The sequence below is a fragment of the Solanum dulcamara genome, chromosome 6 (genome assembly GCF_947179165.1).
Source record: "Solanum dulcamara chromosome 6, daSolDulc1.2, whole genome shotgun sequence".
Classification (NCBI taxonomy): Eukaryota; Viridiplantae; Streptophyta; class Magnoliopsida; order Solanales; family Solanaceae; genus Solanum; species Solanum dulcamara.
In genome coordinates this window covers 73972636-73989915 of record NC_077242.1, presented here as the reverse complement: position 1 = coordinate 73989915, position 17280 = coordinate 73972636, and the positions used below count along the sequence as shown (strand labels likewise).

General features: G+C 34.9%; 2 protein-coding genes across 2 annotated transcripts; both read right to left on the bottom strand.

Annotated features, from left to right (window-relative positions):
- Window positions 1-144: 144 nt before the first annotated feature.
- Window positions 145-2783, bottom strand: LOC129891481 (transmembrane 9 superfamily member 11). The gene is given in 3 exon segments (XM_055966864.1): window positions 145-2303; window positions 2305-2459; window positions 2620-2783. Coding segments are annotated over 2 exon segments (1974 nt in total). The 5' UTR covers window positions 2416-2459; window positions 2620-2783; the 3' UTR covers window positions 145-440.
- A 3279-nt stretch (window positions 2784-6062) lies between these two features.
- LOC129891480 (uncharacterized) lies at window positions 6063-15982 on the bottom strand. The gene is made up of 8 exons (XM_055966862.1): window positions 15690-15982; window positions 15447-15604; window positions 9944-10952; window positions 9603-9694; window positions 8249-8323; window positions 7685-7746; window positions 7186-7255; window positions 6063-7050 (listed from the first exon to the last, which is right to left on the bottom strand). Exons 1-8 carry the CDS (start codon window positions 15826-15828, stop codon window positions 6283-6285), a joined length of 2373 nt encoding a protein of 790 aa, XP_055822837.1. The 5' UTR covers window positions 15829-15982; the 3' UTR covers window positions 6063-6282.
- Window positions 15983-17280: the final 1298 nt, after the last annotated feature.

Here is a 17280-nt window from a genome sequence, read left to right as displayed (position 1 = left end):
ACTTCTTCAGACACATTTATAGTTCCACATCTACGGACTGTCATCTAGTGGTGGATGCTAGACATCCCTACCAACTAGTTATCCCTTTGTTTAACTTATAAAACAAAAATATGTTCAAATGGGCTAAGGGGAAGACACAAAATGTAACAATTATATTTTAATTATATTGAATGAATAGCCTATTGGGTCCCTCCCTACTTTTTGTGCTTACAGACTTTAAAAAAATGTGGTAGTTAAATATGATTCTCCCAACCAATGAAGCTATACTCAACTATATCATGCAACACTTGACTATTAAAGAACTTGAGGAGTTTATTGGTTTTCTCTTCCAAATACCCTACAAAATGATAGTAATATGACAATAAAAGTAAACAAGAATGACTTAAAGACACATGTGCAGCTGTTTCTTCAATGGTTTCTTTCTGCCCAAAGAGACTTGTTTAATCCAGCTTCACTGAAGAGAACAAGTAATGTACAAACCAGAAGGAGGAAAGGAACCCGACCGTGCCTGTCGCGAGCATGATGGCAAGGACCATGAAGAGGGAGTATCCTAGGTAAAGAGTGGCGGAAACAGGCCCACTCAAGCTCTTGAGATCGAAGATTAGATAGTTTACGGAGTAGAGGAAAATGTATATAGCAACTGATCCAGAAGCAAAGAAAGATTTCCACCACCATTTCCAGTCCTCTACACAAAGATGCATGTAGGTCAGAACAAGAGACACCTCAGCACAGACGACAACAAGAAGGATCATGACAATGAAGAGGAAGCCGAAGACATAGTACACACGGCCCATCCAGAGACTCGACATGATGAAGAAAAGCTCAATGAACAGAGTACCAAAAGGAAGGGTGCCTGCACCCAAAACTAAAAGCCAAGATGGATATTTTTGTGGTGGAATTTCACGGGGGATCTGGTTGGTTCGGACTGGGTATTCAATGTGAGGAGCCTTTGCCCCGAAATAACCACCGACTAGGGTTAGAGGAACGGAAATGCAGAACCAAAGTAAAATGAGGACGACAAATAGAGAAAATGGTATGGCCCCTGTGCTGTGACTACCCCATAGCAGGAAGTTCAATGTGGTTAGAATGAGAAAAGCAATTCCCGGGAAGAAACAAGCAGCTTTCCATGAGACTGAAACCCAGCCCTTGTGATCGCCACAGAAGATTGTCCTCCAGAGACGAACAGCAACATAACCAGCTGCAACACCAAGAATCATGTAGAAGAATAGCATGCCGGTAATCAATGTTCCACGAGAAGCTGGGGACATAAATCCAAGGGCAGCAAACATGATAGTCACAACACCCATCCCTAAGATTTGAACACCATCTCCAACCATCGCACACAGAAGTGCTGGATTACTTGGAGCCCTGAACACATCACTCACCACAAGTTTCCACCCGGATAACTCCTCATTCATCTGAGCTTGAGCCTCTTTGTCAAGTTCCTCATACCTCGTCAGATCCCGCCGGACAGTTCTCAAGAAGATTACAAGCACAATTCCAGCCAAGAAAGTGATCACCATAAGGGAGTTAAGGATAGAGAACCAGTGCACCTTTGCACCTTCCATCTTCAAATAAGCATCCCATCTTGATGGCCACTTGATGTCACTTTCCTCAAAGTTCACCTCGTAAGTAAAAGACACGGGCTCATTTTCTTTAATAGCCATGGCGACAATTGTAGGGTCGCACTTAATTGGAGTCGGGTACTTATTGTACATTTTCAAATTCTTTGCTGAATCAGGAGCATGCTGAACACTACAAGGAACAACCTCAAACCCAACAACCATGTAACCAGGTGCCTCAGATCCATCCTTTCCCACTGTTGAGATCACCTCAGCTCCATCCCCAGTACCCATAACCCGAGCCACATTGGTCTCTTCATACTTATGAACAAGAACCGTAAACTTCAAGTGATTAAACACATAATATGCATCTTGAACCTTGATCCCAACGGGATAACCAGTCCAACGCAAGAAATAATCTTCCTTCCTCGTATACCGTATAGCAGGCAAATTATCAAGAATCAAATTAACTTGATACATCTCATCAATCCTCTTCTTCAAAAGCTTAAACTCCTCACCAGACAAAGGTTTAGTTTGACACATGAAAATCTCAGTCTCATTAGTATACATCTTAAACCTATAAGGAGAATTCTCAATTCTATCACCCATAAGAAGTTCACCAAGATTCTCAGCACTATCCTTCACACCCTCTTGGGGTTGGCAAAAAGGCAAACTATAATAACTATAAGGCAACTCAGTGTCAATTGATGTCAATGAATTGACCTTAACATTCAACAAATCAATCAACTCCATATTTATGAGGGTAACTTCCAGGTAGATAAAACCCATAACCCAATTCAAACACCAAGCAGATTAACAAAACCCAAATCTTGAATTTGTCAAAAGATCTCATTTTTAGTGGTTTCTTGATCAGATCTGGATGACCCAGATCAGGAACTGTAAGTAAAATGCCAAAATCAGTGGAATTTCTCAGCAGGGTTTAACACAACAATGAAAAATCCAATGGTTTTGGGATCCGATTGTGCAGTTTTAATTACTAGTAAACAAGTAAGAAATGCAAAACAAGAAAATGAAGATATGCAGAGATTTAACTTACCTCCAAAAGGAGATTTCTGAAGTCTACAATGGAGAGATTGTGGAGTGACAGAGGAAGAAGCAGAGGGATCTGGATGCAAAGAATTTATATATATTCCTATTTCCTCGTCGGTGGGAGAATTTGGCCAGACTTTGGGGGCCCTTTTGAAGAAAACTGACTTATGTCCTAATCATCAAACCAAAGGGGGAGAAGGGGGGGGGTGTTGGACATTATAATACTGTTTTCGTTTATAATAATCTCGATGTCTCCACGCGCCTCGATCTTTGCATTTTATTTTATGTCTCTTCATTTGATTTGACATCATATATAACAAAAAAAATGAAGATTTTTTAAATTTGTGATTTAAAATCATCCACGCATATTAATGTGGTTGGAAATTATTTCATTAAGAATAAAATAAAATTTTTAAAATTAAATTGTGTATAATTATAATAAAATAATATTTTTTGAAATGGACTAAAAAAAAAGTGTCATATAAAATGAAACGAAGAGAGTAATAATCTTGCCTCTACGGGCCTAGGTTTTTTATTTCAAGGTGAAATCCCCAGAATCAGAAAAAGGTAGGATTAATTTTCATAATAATAGAACAACTTCATATTGTAAAGCATTTTCGCTACATAAGATTAAACTGAAATTAGATCTTGAAAATAATTGACTCTACTTATAAATAATAAAACATATTTACAATTAATATCTATTATCTAATATTTTGAGCGGTAAAAAAGATATAAATATGATCTCATATAGAGACAGATCTAGAATTTTGAATTTCTGGGTGTCCGCTGCTTTGAACAGTAACATATGGCAAAAACTCCAGTATAGAGCAAGATAATACTTAATATTTATTAGTAAATTTGCATATAAAATTTAGATTTGTTCTGTTGGTCTGGTTAAGATTTTTACTTACAAGAAATCTAGAGTTTTAATCTACTTATTAACAATTCTTTTTTTAGTAAAATCGCTACATATGTCTTGCATGATAAAAAAAATTAAAAAAATACACTTTAAAGCAGGCTCGAACTTTCATTCCTATGGTAGTAAACCTAAGTTTTAATCTCTGGCACTACAAAATTCATTATTTCTAAAGGTGTCACGTTTAATTTTTATATTTTCCTTATAAATATAGATTTTTAATCAATACGGGGTGACATAGATCCGCCCCCTGATCTCATATATGGTGGGAGTGGAGGGTAGGGGAGATAATACTTTTTTATACTCTCTCCATTTCTATTAATATGTCACCATTTTAGATTTCACGTGCATTAAGAAACTAAGTAAGTTTACTATATTACCCTTATTTAATATTTTTTTGAAGTCAAGTTTTCAATCAATGAACATAAATTAATTTAATTTGATTAATTAATTTGACTAATAGACATGAATTATTTACTTAGTTTTTCTATGTTGGTTAAATTTATTTTTTTAAGGTTAATCACTCGCAAGGATAAAATAGGAAGAATAATGTCATTTATGCATTAATTTTGTGAAATGACAAATATTAAGAACCATCTATTTTTAGTAAGGATAACAAATAAATAGGAATGGAGGAAATAATTATGATGTCTGAATCAATTTATACATTCCTCAATTAATTTTATTAGATAAAACATTATAATACTTTTTTTTGGTAGAAAAACATTATAATACTTGCAAATACTGAAACATACTCCTTCTGTTCCTTTTTACTTGTCAAATTTTGACTTGACACACCTATTAAGAAACAATGATTAGTATAGTGAGTTTACCATTTTATTCCTATTAATTGATAAAGTTTTAAACATATGTATCACTACATTTTTCAAAGATATTAACTCAATGTTAATAAATTGAGGGTATAATAGGAGGATAAAAATTGTCCTTTCTTGATTTGTTAAAATTGACAAGTAAAATGATTTGTTAAAATTGACAAGTAAAAAGAGAAATCAAATTAGAAAATATTTGATAAGTAAATAGAAACGGAGAGACTATTTACGATCAATGAGTAATCTATAACTTATGGAATAAAAGATAAATTTTGCCGTTGTATATTTGGTGATAGGTTCAAAGTAGTGGCGTAAATAACTTTTGAGAAATTTTAGTCTCCTTAGCAAATCTAATTGTTCGATCATTAAGGTGTAGTGAGAATGTTATTGATACTCAAAAATCAAATAGCACATCTTGAATATTTTTAACAGAATTTTTGACTTTGCCGTTGGAATAATGAATTTGCTTTTTCGAGAATTGTAATTTTATCTTATTTTTAATGTGTAATGTAAGTGATTTATTTTCAATTCAAACAATATGATTTTAGTAATCTTATTGTAATTTATGAATACATTGAATGTCTATTCCTATATATTCTTGTGCTTTGAACCATCTAAATTTCACAAGTATTTATTGAATATTCCCTACTACGTACACCAAATGATGTGCATCTCAGTTGGTATTTGTAGCACAACACTAAATGTGTATTTATGGAAGAATATGAAAAACGTAGGAGGTGAAAGATAGTGTAACTGGACATTAACGCGTATTCATTGTCCATTTAATTGAATAATAATAATGGTTGTGCTATTTTCTAAATATTACCTTCAAATTATAAAAGAAAAAATATGAAAAAAATTCAAAAAAAAAACACAAAACAAATAAATAGGTTTCTATCCCTTGAAAACATACCACATCATCAAGTCTAACATCCTCCATGAAAATGCTAAAGAATCTGCAATAAACTCCTTATCCTTCAGCATAGATTTTTATTGAATTTACCAACTGATACGGTAAATTTATCAATTCAGATAAATTGGGACTACAGTAAACCCTGTCAAGATATCCGAATTCGAATAGTTTGGATGTGAAGACTGGACTTCCTCCTGGAAATACAGAGATTCTTGGGTATAAACTTTTTGTTCCCAAATACTCCATAAGTTTCTTCGCTTTCATTTGGGAGATTGTATATCTGTTTGGTAAATGACGGATATTCTTTTTCTTTTGGATGAAGGTTTCCCACCCGAAAAGAAGCAAACTTTTTTGTCATAACGGGGTTAGCACTTTTTTCTGATTTTTTAGAAGCTTTTTCAGTTTTCACTGATTTAGTATCAATTGGGTTCTTTCCCTCTGCTCGGCTTTGGCTTTGTCGGTAGACTCAGCTTTCAGCATATCCGTGCTTACCGATGAGATGTTGGCACTATATAAATATAGATTTTCGTATTTTTATATGGCACTTGACCGGATCTAACTTTACCGTTAGCAATTGCCGTATTAAAGATAGTAGTGCCTCCACTTCACTCAAATTTTGGGTCAACCTCTCAATAGGTCTAAAAGAGAGAGAGACCGAAGAAGTATTGAAGAGAATAAGCTTATAAATGAACCATAAAAACGACATCCACACTTCAATGCACCAAGAAAATGAAAACCTTTAGTTCTATGGTTTATAATATAAGATAATTAATCAAGACAATGAAATGAAGATAAGAGCAAGGCTGCATACACGCCACCCTCTTCAGACCTTAATTATGCTGGGTAATGTTGTTGTAGTCGGCCACTGAAATAGGCTTCAGGGCAACTTATAAAGTTCAACCAATTAGTCCAATCATAGTAAAACATATAGCATAACATAATCTACATCAAGATGGGAAATATGAACATTTTTGTCTCTAGTTGAAAGATAATTAATGTGATTTCTTTTTAGCTTTTGGCACCTAATCCTTGGGATTTAGGACGTCTAACAGCAACTAGGGGATTGGTTATGCCTTGTGAACTTCTCCCAAGTCCCATGCCTTCAACAAAACCCATCTTTGCCATCATCTTTGATCCAAACCCCTTTGTATGCCTCTCAAATCCTGCAAATCCAATAGATGACTCCTTCCTGATGGATTTCCCGCTTCTACCGATGATTTCAGCACCCGGAACAGATGATTTGGGTAGAAAGTCCTCCTTCGCTGATGATCTACTACTTGTTTCTGGGATTTCAGCTCCTAATCCAAGAGCTTTTGGTCGTTGGCGCGCTTCGATGGGCTCTGAAATGCCCTGTCCATCTTTACCTAAACCTCTACCTTCTTGATAACCCATTTTAGCCATTATTTTTGAGCCAAAACCCGTTGTGTGCATCTCGAATGCACCGTATTCGATTGAGTTGGTCACAACCTTCGTTTCATGAACAATGGTGGTTGGCTGGGTTGTTTCAATTGATTTCTCCTCAACTTCTGTTTCAGAACGCATGATACCACTTGAAACAAAGGAGACAGGAAGAGCGTAGGAGCCTGTTTTCTGATCCCTTCTTTTCTTGCTGCTGTCTTTTTGTCCACGTGGATTTATCGGGGTTTTAAACAATTTGCTTGGGCCAGATTGTCCACCACTACCCTTTGAAGAGTTTTTGGCTGCATTTACATCCTTTCTATGACTTGGTATACCGGTGACTCTGAAATCAGAATCCTCGTCACCAGCTCCTATCAACTGAATGGTCAAAAAATGGAAATCTCATTGTCAGACAGAAAACATGCATCTTTATAGAATGTTTATGCAAGGAATATATTATGTAAACCAAACAATAGAAGTCTTCGACAGACTGGAGGCGTTAAGTAACATAACCTTCTCCAAACGAATTTTATCACTGGTGGATGGCATAGCCGTATACTGTGTCTTGGTAACTGTCACAAACCTGGAAAAAAGGAACACTGATGACTTCAACGAGTACAATTTTCTTCCCGTAGAAGTAGTACAACTACGATACACATCCCAAGCAGTCAAATCAAGTGGAGGTGCACAAGCCACATTACAATTACAAATCTTTTCTAAAAAGCTTTTCCATTACTAGTATTCACATCTAAGGTAAAATGCACTCTACCCGTAGAATAAGCTATCAAAATAACCATAATTTTCACAACTAACTATTTAAGGCCTCGAAAATAAAGAACTGTCAGAATATTGCAATCCATTTCTTCTTAATTAAGAAAGTTTTGGAACATCAGGAAATACTGTAATTACACACCTTCCCTTCTATACATTCTTTACATGTTAAATGAAAGTTCCCCTCTTGATTATCTCTGAAATTCAGATCTGAAAGACTAGAAGGGAAAAAATATCCTACCTCTTCTTGCCAGAACCTTGACAACCGCTTCGCAGGCGGTATATTGCAGCTAATCTCTGAACCTGTGCATGTTCAGCACTGAATGTCAAAACAAGTGATTTATAGTCGTTGAACTCATAGAAGACACTCGACTGAATGACAATTAATTCCTTCCTATTGCAAGCTATTTTCATAAAGTTGGTTACTCATGACTACAAATGGTGAAATTGAGCCTTAATTATTAAAACAATGTTCCCTTTTTCATAAGAAAGGGAAAAATAAGATCAAATGAGTAAAATATCACTATGTAGCAATTTTGTACAGCTTTCCAAAACAAAGCAGCAGCACCAGAACAATTCAGATTATCATATTAAGTTCTTCTTTGTTATATGACTTTCTTCTAAATTATTTTCCACTATACATGAGATAATACCTGCTTGAGTAAAACAGCAACAGTATCACATTGGCACTGAATGGAAGTTGTTTTCAAGGAATGTTAAAAATAAAGATGAGAAGTTACTGGATTACATGTAGACAAGTAAAAAGACTTTATTTCCTGAACATAGGTAGGACAAAACACAATACCTGAGAACAATCACGTGAATGCATGGGCTGGAAAGATAACATATCAGCTCCATCCAAAACCATCTGGTGCAGTTTCTACATTTTAAGAGCAAAAGGAAATTTCAATAAGAAGAAAAAAAATTATTATAGCTTTTGTATAGATCTACTCAACATCAGTTTGGTTTCTTTGATTTTGATGCACTGTATTTCTGGTAAGGACTACGGTACTCAGAAGATGATGATTTCAAAAACAAGGCAACAAAGGGGTTCCCCACCCTATATACACTGTCAAGATATAAAAAGGTCTCCCAAGGTAGGGAAAAAAGCAGTTTCTAGGAGCTAAAGAGAGCAGCTATAAAAGTCTAAATCACCTACAAAACTAGCCAACTTAAAGGTCTGACTTTGGCTTGTCTTTGTTCGAGAGAAACGAGCACAGTGACTCACTCAGCTACAAAAGGAAATAATATGAAAAGGGACATAAAGTAACTCAATGAACATCCAATTGCAACTTCACTGTACACCATTATCATCTTCTCAGTGAACTATTAAACCAGCTGAGATGAACAAAACCATAAATATAAAGAGGAAATAAAAGACAACATAAATCAAAAGTTCTGTTTTATGTCAGCACTGAGCAGATAGGTGATGTTTAAAGACCAATTGATGAATGATCAAGAACTTCACATTACTGATACTTCATTGTTTAGGCAGGAGAACCCTGTTTTCTATTTCATTTCAAAAAAAAATCTGATCCTGAATCTAACACGGGAAACTGTCTTAGTTTAATTAGGAACCTCCTACAAATCTACACCCCCTACCAACAAGTATTTGCAGTAAAATTTCGTTATACAACTATCACAATACATCCGGATTCGCTTATGACCTGATTCCAACTTACAGATTAACTATACAAACAATATCAACACACAGACAGGACAAATATACAGACTTCAGGACAAATATGTCGGCCTAAACATACAAGAGAGCTCAAAACTGAAATGCGCAATTCCTTTTTTTAAGAAAAAGGAAATAGATGAGATAATTTTCATACTCCTATGTTTCTCACCAACAAAGTTATTAAATAAATTTAGTGGAGCAGAAAAATATCAAACAAGGAAAAGTTTGCATGCTTTCTGCTTCCTTAGTTCTGGAAAAGAATTAAAGGAAATATGAATTTGCATGCTTGTCATTAATTCCAGAATAAGCTTTCACAAGCCAAACCATACCCTAACATATGTTTCCATTATCTAGTAAGAAATGTCAAAGAGACGGATCTGCATAGGAGCATAGGCAGTTGACACGATCAAGCTGGTGGGAAAGACAAAAGCAACAAAAGACTAGACTCCGAGCAAGGGAAACATTTTCAAGTTCTTACTGAATTTATCTTCTGAAGATCAACACCTCGGCGGAGCATTCTCTCTCGACGCTTCAAAGCCATCATCTCCTTGCGATGTTTCTTCTTAGCACCTGAAAACATAAGCTAGGAGTATATACAGTGGAGTTGAAGGCACATGGTCAATACACAAACAAACAAAAAGGTGAACAAAGAAAACAATGGAAGCAAAAGCACAGAGAGAATTCCAGGGGAACTTTATCCTCTTCTGATCCAAGAGAGTAATAAGTTATATGTACTCGGAATTTAATGGCTAAGCATAAGCAAATTCAAATAAAGACGAAGCATATTGTGGCAAGTCACTATAGGGCAGATATTTTTACCTGGAATCCTCCCGAAATTTTTACTCTTTTGAGACTCAAACGGCCATGACTGAGGAAATTTAGCAGCATGTTTCTTTTTCCCTGAAACTGTTCTTGGGTCCTTTACAAACATAAGGCCATCCAAATCAGATCCCCGGGTTTGCTTGGCAGGAGTAGATTTCTGACCTCCTCGATACTTTCTCTCTTTTGGAGGCTTCTTCATTCCATACTCCCTAGAGGCTTCCCGAAGATCAATCCCACCCAACTTCTTTACGGTTTCGTCTAAGCTATCATCAGAACAGCTACTAGGAACTTGTCCAACCAACTGTTTAACATCAATTACTTTGCACATTCCACCAGTGCTTTCGTAATAATCCGCAGCAACCTCTTCATCAACATCTGAATCACTATCAGATGAGCCATCACTTTCAGATGATCTGTCAGATCCTTCTGATTCTGACGAACAAGAACTTCCATCATCAGATGAAATGTCTTCATAATCACCATCACTTTTCTCATCTGATAAGTCTCGAGTATGTAGTCTAAGCCCCCCAATAGACAAAAATCCCTCATTTTCCACAGAAGATGACATCTCAGCTGGCAGGTGATCATCCATCTCGATGCTGGCACCACCAAGGAATCCACCATCAGCATCCATATCGTCATCAGAGAATGAACACTCAAAAGAAGGGTTTTCCTTCTCATCCTTGGATGACAATCCAACTCCTCCATGTGTTATTTCTGCTTCTTCATAGAATCCCAATCCTCTGTGTGAACTCTCATCCAGTGAGAAACCAGCACTATAGTCGCCAGCATAGTTAACTTCATGAGAATCTTTATTTTGTCCAACATCTAGAGATAAAGGAGTTGTGCAATCATAAATACATTCCTGATTTTGAGGTTCCTTATTTGGGCCTTCATCTATGAAAGCAACAATTTGAGTTTCTTTTGTATCAACCAAAAGAATAGGATGTTCCCAATCCAACTTGTCATCTTTTACTCCTCCACTATGTACTGCATCTGAACGTATCTGGAAAAGACGCACAGATAATTTCATCAGCAATGCATATCATTGCTTTTTTTTTAAAGAAGGTAACAGATTTTTTATAAATGAATAAGTAGCCCTCAGCACAGAGAACATAGCGCAAGTTTTTTTGTTTTATAGTAAGACTAGTAAACTCATCTGCGCATTGCGCAGACCTCATTAGAGTTACGAAATAATCTTTTCATTAATATCTTGATAGTCAAATATTTTAGAAAATATTCTCAGCATCAAAACCAAATAATTTTTTTTTTTTTGAAACTGCCAAAACCAAATAAATTATATTTCAACTTATAATCCACTACCTACGTTTTTAGTATTTTAAATATAGTTGATTTTGTACGATCTATTCAGAACATATTTCTTTAAAACGTGTAAAGAAGAAAAAGAATTTCAAGAAAATTTGCTCTCTATTTGTGCATGTGTAATAAATTCTAAAGTATATTCTTAGGATGAAGTTAGATTTTACAGCATTCATAATTTTTTCTTGATGGAGTTTTCTTTCCTCGCTTGATTTCGAGCTAGATTTTTCTTTCTTTTCTTTGTTTCTATTGTAAGCAGAACCACAACAACAAAAAGAGCAAAAGAGGGAAGAGGGGGAGGGGGAGGGGGGAGGGGGGGAAGCAAGACCAAAATCGTTGGTTCCAAATTCATGAAATCAAATCAAAGTGTACGGATGTTCTATCTAATTGTTGTCTTATTTCATTTCCTTCTTCCTTTTCTTTTTTAACCTTTTTCTCTGTTCAGTTCAGTACTTTTCTTCTTGAACTGATTTAACATGATGTGAACTAAAAAATAACAAGTAAAGGAATAAATAAATAAATAAATAAGCAATAATTTAACAAAATCAAAATTCACACTCTAACTTTTATAACACGTCATATACAACTATCATCCCTAGAGTTCACATGCAACTGATTTCAAGTCATGTTGAACAAATTACTTTATCTCAAAAACTTACATCTTTTAGAATTTGTTGTCCATAAAATAATAAAAGTAGACTTTATTTTGGTGAAAATCATCTCCAGTATGTTGAGAAATCATATCAGCACAAAACAAGCAATCCAATAGGAATATCATATTTGCAGTATTAAACTAATGAGACACTAAACATAACTACAAGACTAATTTTTAATCTAGCATGAATCTAATATGGAAATTCCAAACATTCAAGTTAAAAGGATAGTAATGTAATAATTACTAATACAGAACGAAAAAAAGAAGCAGCAAATTGCAATATACCAAAACTATTAGTACTCTCTTATAAATATATTTTTTTAAAATGCTAAAAAATTCAAGACTCTATTGGAAATCTCTCAAGTCTAAAATTGCTGCTTGTAGCAACTAAGCAAGATGAGAAGAATCACCAACAATAATTAATAAGCTTAGGGAAGAATTTCAATCAGTTTACGAAAGGTCGTATTCATCAAAATGACTTAGCTTCTGAAATCCTTGAATGTATTCACCAAAATTGCCGTGGAATTAATTTTCATCATTGATTACATGAACGCATTCCTTATTAAAGCAAATATAACAGGAAGTAGGGAAAGTAATTTGTGAATGAAGCGCGGAAGTAGCAACCTGATACAAAAACCAAATGACACATTTTTTTTAGTTTCTTAAAAAGAGCAGCCAGACATGAGATTAATAGATAGTTTGTGTTTAGTTTCTTTTTATGAGCTAGAGTGTTGGTTCTGTTATGCACGTGAAAGGTTTGGGAGTCATGGATATTATTAAGGTTATTAATTAGTAACTAAAAATAGAAGTTATGGAGATCAAGAAATGTAAGTTATGGAGAATGATTATTTAGTGATAGTTAATACCATTGACTATTCAGTAATTATTTTAAGAGGTGACTTTTGAATTATTTTTTAAATAGCACATTGGTGAAGAAAAAATAAAAAAATTGAGAAAAGGATAAATGCAATTGGAGGCCATAGAGAGGTGTCACATCACCTTGTTTATGTTTAGCTTTATATTATATATAGATTTGTAGCGGACATAGTTTAGTGGGATAAAAGTGTGATTCATTCTATTAACCCTTTAATAGTTAAAGGAACCTTTGCCTAAAAATGGATGCATGCGCAGCAGCACCAATTATGAGAAATCCACCGATTCACATGTGAGGTGTGAACAATGACAGTTGTGTACCATAGTAATCAGCTAGAAAGGATAAGGGGCGTGACGTGGCGAGCTACAAGAATGGTTAAAGAGACTAACATAGCTAAATAAGAGATAACTGAGCATACCATAATGTTGTTAGGATCACATATAGGACTTGTGGCCCTTGATAAGGAAATTGAAATCGATATATGAATTTGAAGAGTAGAAATGCAATCTACAAATTGTGGCAATCATGTCAGAAAATTACCATAAAAGGGATAAATAGCCCAAGACTAAACTCCCTACTTGATCGATTTTAAGGAAATACTAATCCGTACACATACTGGGCATTAATCTGTAACATTCCAAAACAAATACACTCATAGCATCCAAACCCATCAGAGGAGATACGTGGAAAATCCACATGTCTAGTCTTTATTTCTTATCACGACTGAATTTCCCTATGTGGCTTGGACTCTTCAAAGTGTCAGTGGGTGCGTGTCGGATTCTCCAAAAGTAACATATTTTTGGAGAAACCGACACGGGTGCGGCATCAAAAGTGAAGAGTCCACGCAACTTAGGAATTTCCAGTCTTTAGCCAATATCAACAGATATCAGCCAAATATTTGATTATGATCCAAATTACTAAGCTAGATTTCGTGTTCAGAACTAAATTATTAACTAAACGGAAAAGGACCAAAACTACCCTCAAACTATTTGAAGTAGAGTACATATACCTTCCGTTTGTTTTTGGTCTCAGAACTACCCCACCCGTCTAACTATTGGATCACATACACCCTCCCTTTTAACGGACTGCCACTTCTCACTATGTGGTGTCCGATGAGTAAAAAAAAAGTCACATGGCTTTCCACCTAAGCAGACATATTTGGATTAACCACCCACCCATTAAATGCCCCGACTTCCCCTACCATTTAGAACCTCAATTTCATTTCTTATCCCATCTCTTAAAAAAGCTTTCCTCCCCTATTTCTTCAAAAAGCTTTCTTTCCCACTAAATTTTAAAACAATGTCAGAATGCTCAGATCCCGGTACGGATTCGTCATAATGATATTCGATGACGGTAAAAAAAATCTAGCCCAAGCTTCCAAATTCTGTATGGATAAAATAGGGAACAGAATAAAGAAAACAACAGCATTGGAATTGATTTTTCTTAGACAAACTAACCATACTAGACTACAGCAGACAAGTAATTACTGGAGATATTTGACACACTAGATAAGGAGTACTACACTTCTGTCCCAAATTAATTGGTGTTGACGGACCGCATATTGTTGTTTTTATCTACTGTATTTCACAAGGAACTGTAATGGTTTCCTGATACTGTAACTCGATAATGACTGAAGGCACAGAGAACACAGTGCCTTAATGAGAACCACGGAGTAGCCAACTTACATATCCTCAAAAGTAGCACTATTAAGACACTCCCAGGGTGGTGGGATTAGCAAGAACAATTATGAATTGATAGAACATTCTGACATTGCTTCAAAATTTAGTGGGGAAGAAAGTTTTTTTTAAGAAATGGGTTAAGAAATGAAATTAGTGTTCTAAATGGTAGAGGAAGTCGGGGCATTTAATGGGTGAGTGGGTAATCCACATTTGTGTGCTTAGGTGGATAGCCATGTGACACTTTTTTACACGTCGGACACTACATAGTGAGTAGTGGCAGTTCGTTAAAAGGAAGGGTATATGTGATCCAATAGTTAGATGGGACGGAAGACATAGTTTTGAGATCAAAAACAAATCAAGGGTATATGTGCTCTATTTTGAATTGTTCGAGAATAGTTTTCACCCTTTTCCATTAACTAAATAATCCTTTCAAATACAGCACTTCAGTACTTCACCTCCAGAAGATATACTTCATTAGATGTGTATAGTTCCTTCTGCCTTTTGAAAGAATATAGAACCTCAATTAGCTTTACAAACAAAACACAACATATAAAGATTCACCCTTAAAACCTCTAACAATAATATGATGCACAGATATAAAAGCATTCCTAGTCAATATTCCAACAACAACAATAACTCAGTATAATCCCACAAGTGATGTGTGAGAAGGTTAGGATGTACACCGTCGTTACCCCTACCTTAGTGGGGTAGAGATATTGTTTCCACTGCATCCTCGACTCAAAAATAGTATAATCAAAGTAGGGCCCTAGTCAGTATTCCATTTCCACAAAATTATCTAGGTGATCATCGTTACCCAATGACCTTAAATTATACACTCTTCAATTAAAATTCAATCTTTGACAATTAAATAAACTAAAAATGCCTCTAAATCTACAAATAATATACTCATTTAGAGATTACTGATCCTTGAAGAAAAAATCAATCTTTTACATTATCCAAACATAAACATACCACTGAATCTGCAGAAGGATATACATAACGGATCTCATTTCCTCTAATTTTCTTCAATTCGCTTTTCGAACTCGAAGCATTCTTCGAGCTGCTAACAGCTGCATTACGATTCCTTGAACTACCATTTCCATTTCCATTTTCACTCTTCAAATTTCTCCCTAAATTCCCAAATCAAATAAACAAATAAACAAACGATGTCACTGTAAATACACACAATATATACATATATGATTCAGAGAAAACCTCTTGAAGGAGGAGAATTGAAATCGCCCCAATCAGATAAGACTCCGCCTTCAACGAACAAGCCCCGACCCGAACAAGACGGGTTCCTGGGCTTCCGTGTTTTAGGTTTATTAGATCTTTTTCTGTTATTTCCTCCCATTTTTTGAGCTGCTTGTACGTCGGCGGTGTACGGTAGCGAAACGCTGTGGACGGCGGAGATCGGAGGTGAGTTTTCGATCGTTTATTGTAAAGTAAAGGGAAAAAAGGTAAGACGGTGAAGAGGTTGGATTCAGTGTGATGAGGTGTATGTTTTTTTATGGTGAGGTTGATTCTGAAAATGTTGTACGTTATGAGGTACAAGTGGTGTATGGCTGGGGTTGAAGTTGTATAAATGAAAGTTATTGGTGTTATGTGTAAATATAGAAAGAATATACTTCCTTTGAAGCAAGCATAAAATAACGAATATTTGAAACCATAGAAGAATATTTGGAGCTAAAAATTTAAAATAAAAATCATACCATAGAAGAACATTTGGAGATAAAAATTTAAAATAAAAATCATAGAATTCTATTTAGGTTGGTCATGGATAGTTACAGAAGGTAGGGATAGGCGAAGAAGTATTGGGAAAAGGTGATTAGACAGGACATGGCGCAGTTACAGCTTACAGAGGACATGACTTTAGATAGGAGGGGGTGGAGGACCCACATCAGGGTAGAAGGCTAGTACATAGTCTCGTTATTCTTCCCTATTCGTAGGCGTAGTAGTGCATTACGATTTCGTGTGCTCAGATTTCTGTTATTTCTGTTATTATATAATACTTTATATACTTTGATTACTCTATTTTATCTGTGATGCTTCGTTATTTGTTATTCCATAGACCTTTGAATTTCTTAATCGTATCTGACCAATTTTTATGCTTTTATTGAGCTAAGGGTCTCCCGGAAACAGTCGTCCTACCTTGGTAGGAATAAGGTCTGCGTACACTCTACCCTCCCCAGATCCAACATTGTTAGATTTCACTATGTTGTTGTTGTTGTACATAAATAAACTTTTTTAGATTAATAATTACCCTTTTTTAAAATACTTTTTTAATTACAATGCATATTTATTTTAATTAATAACTAAAATCACTTTATTACACATCCCCGCACTTGTTTCTTCTTCTTCTCTTTTTCTTTGCCTTCCATTTTTCTCACTCTATCTCTGTGCTCTGTTTCTACTTCTCTTTTTTTTTTACCATTTTTCTCTCTCTCTTTGTGCACATGTTTCTCCTCCTCTTTTTTTCTCTCTTGTTTCTTCTTTTAAAAATAATAATTAATTATTTTAATTTAAAATTAATTTAAATAATATCAAAATATTTTAAATTCACGCATAATACTTATAATATATTTATATTAAAAATATTTTAATTATATATTCAACATATTTTAATTATAATATATTAAATTCAAAATCTATTCTAATTATTTTTTTTCTCTTATTAATGGGATATATTATTGTGTTAAAATTATTTTAGTTATATATTCAGCACATGCATTGAAACATGTCTATATAATATATTGAATTCAAAATGTATTACAATTCGAATTCAATATTATACATTGTTATGAAT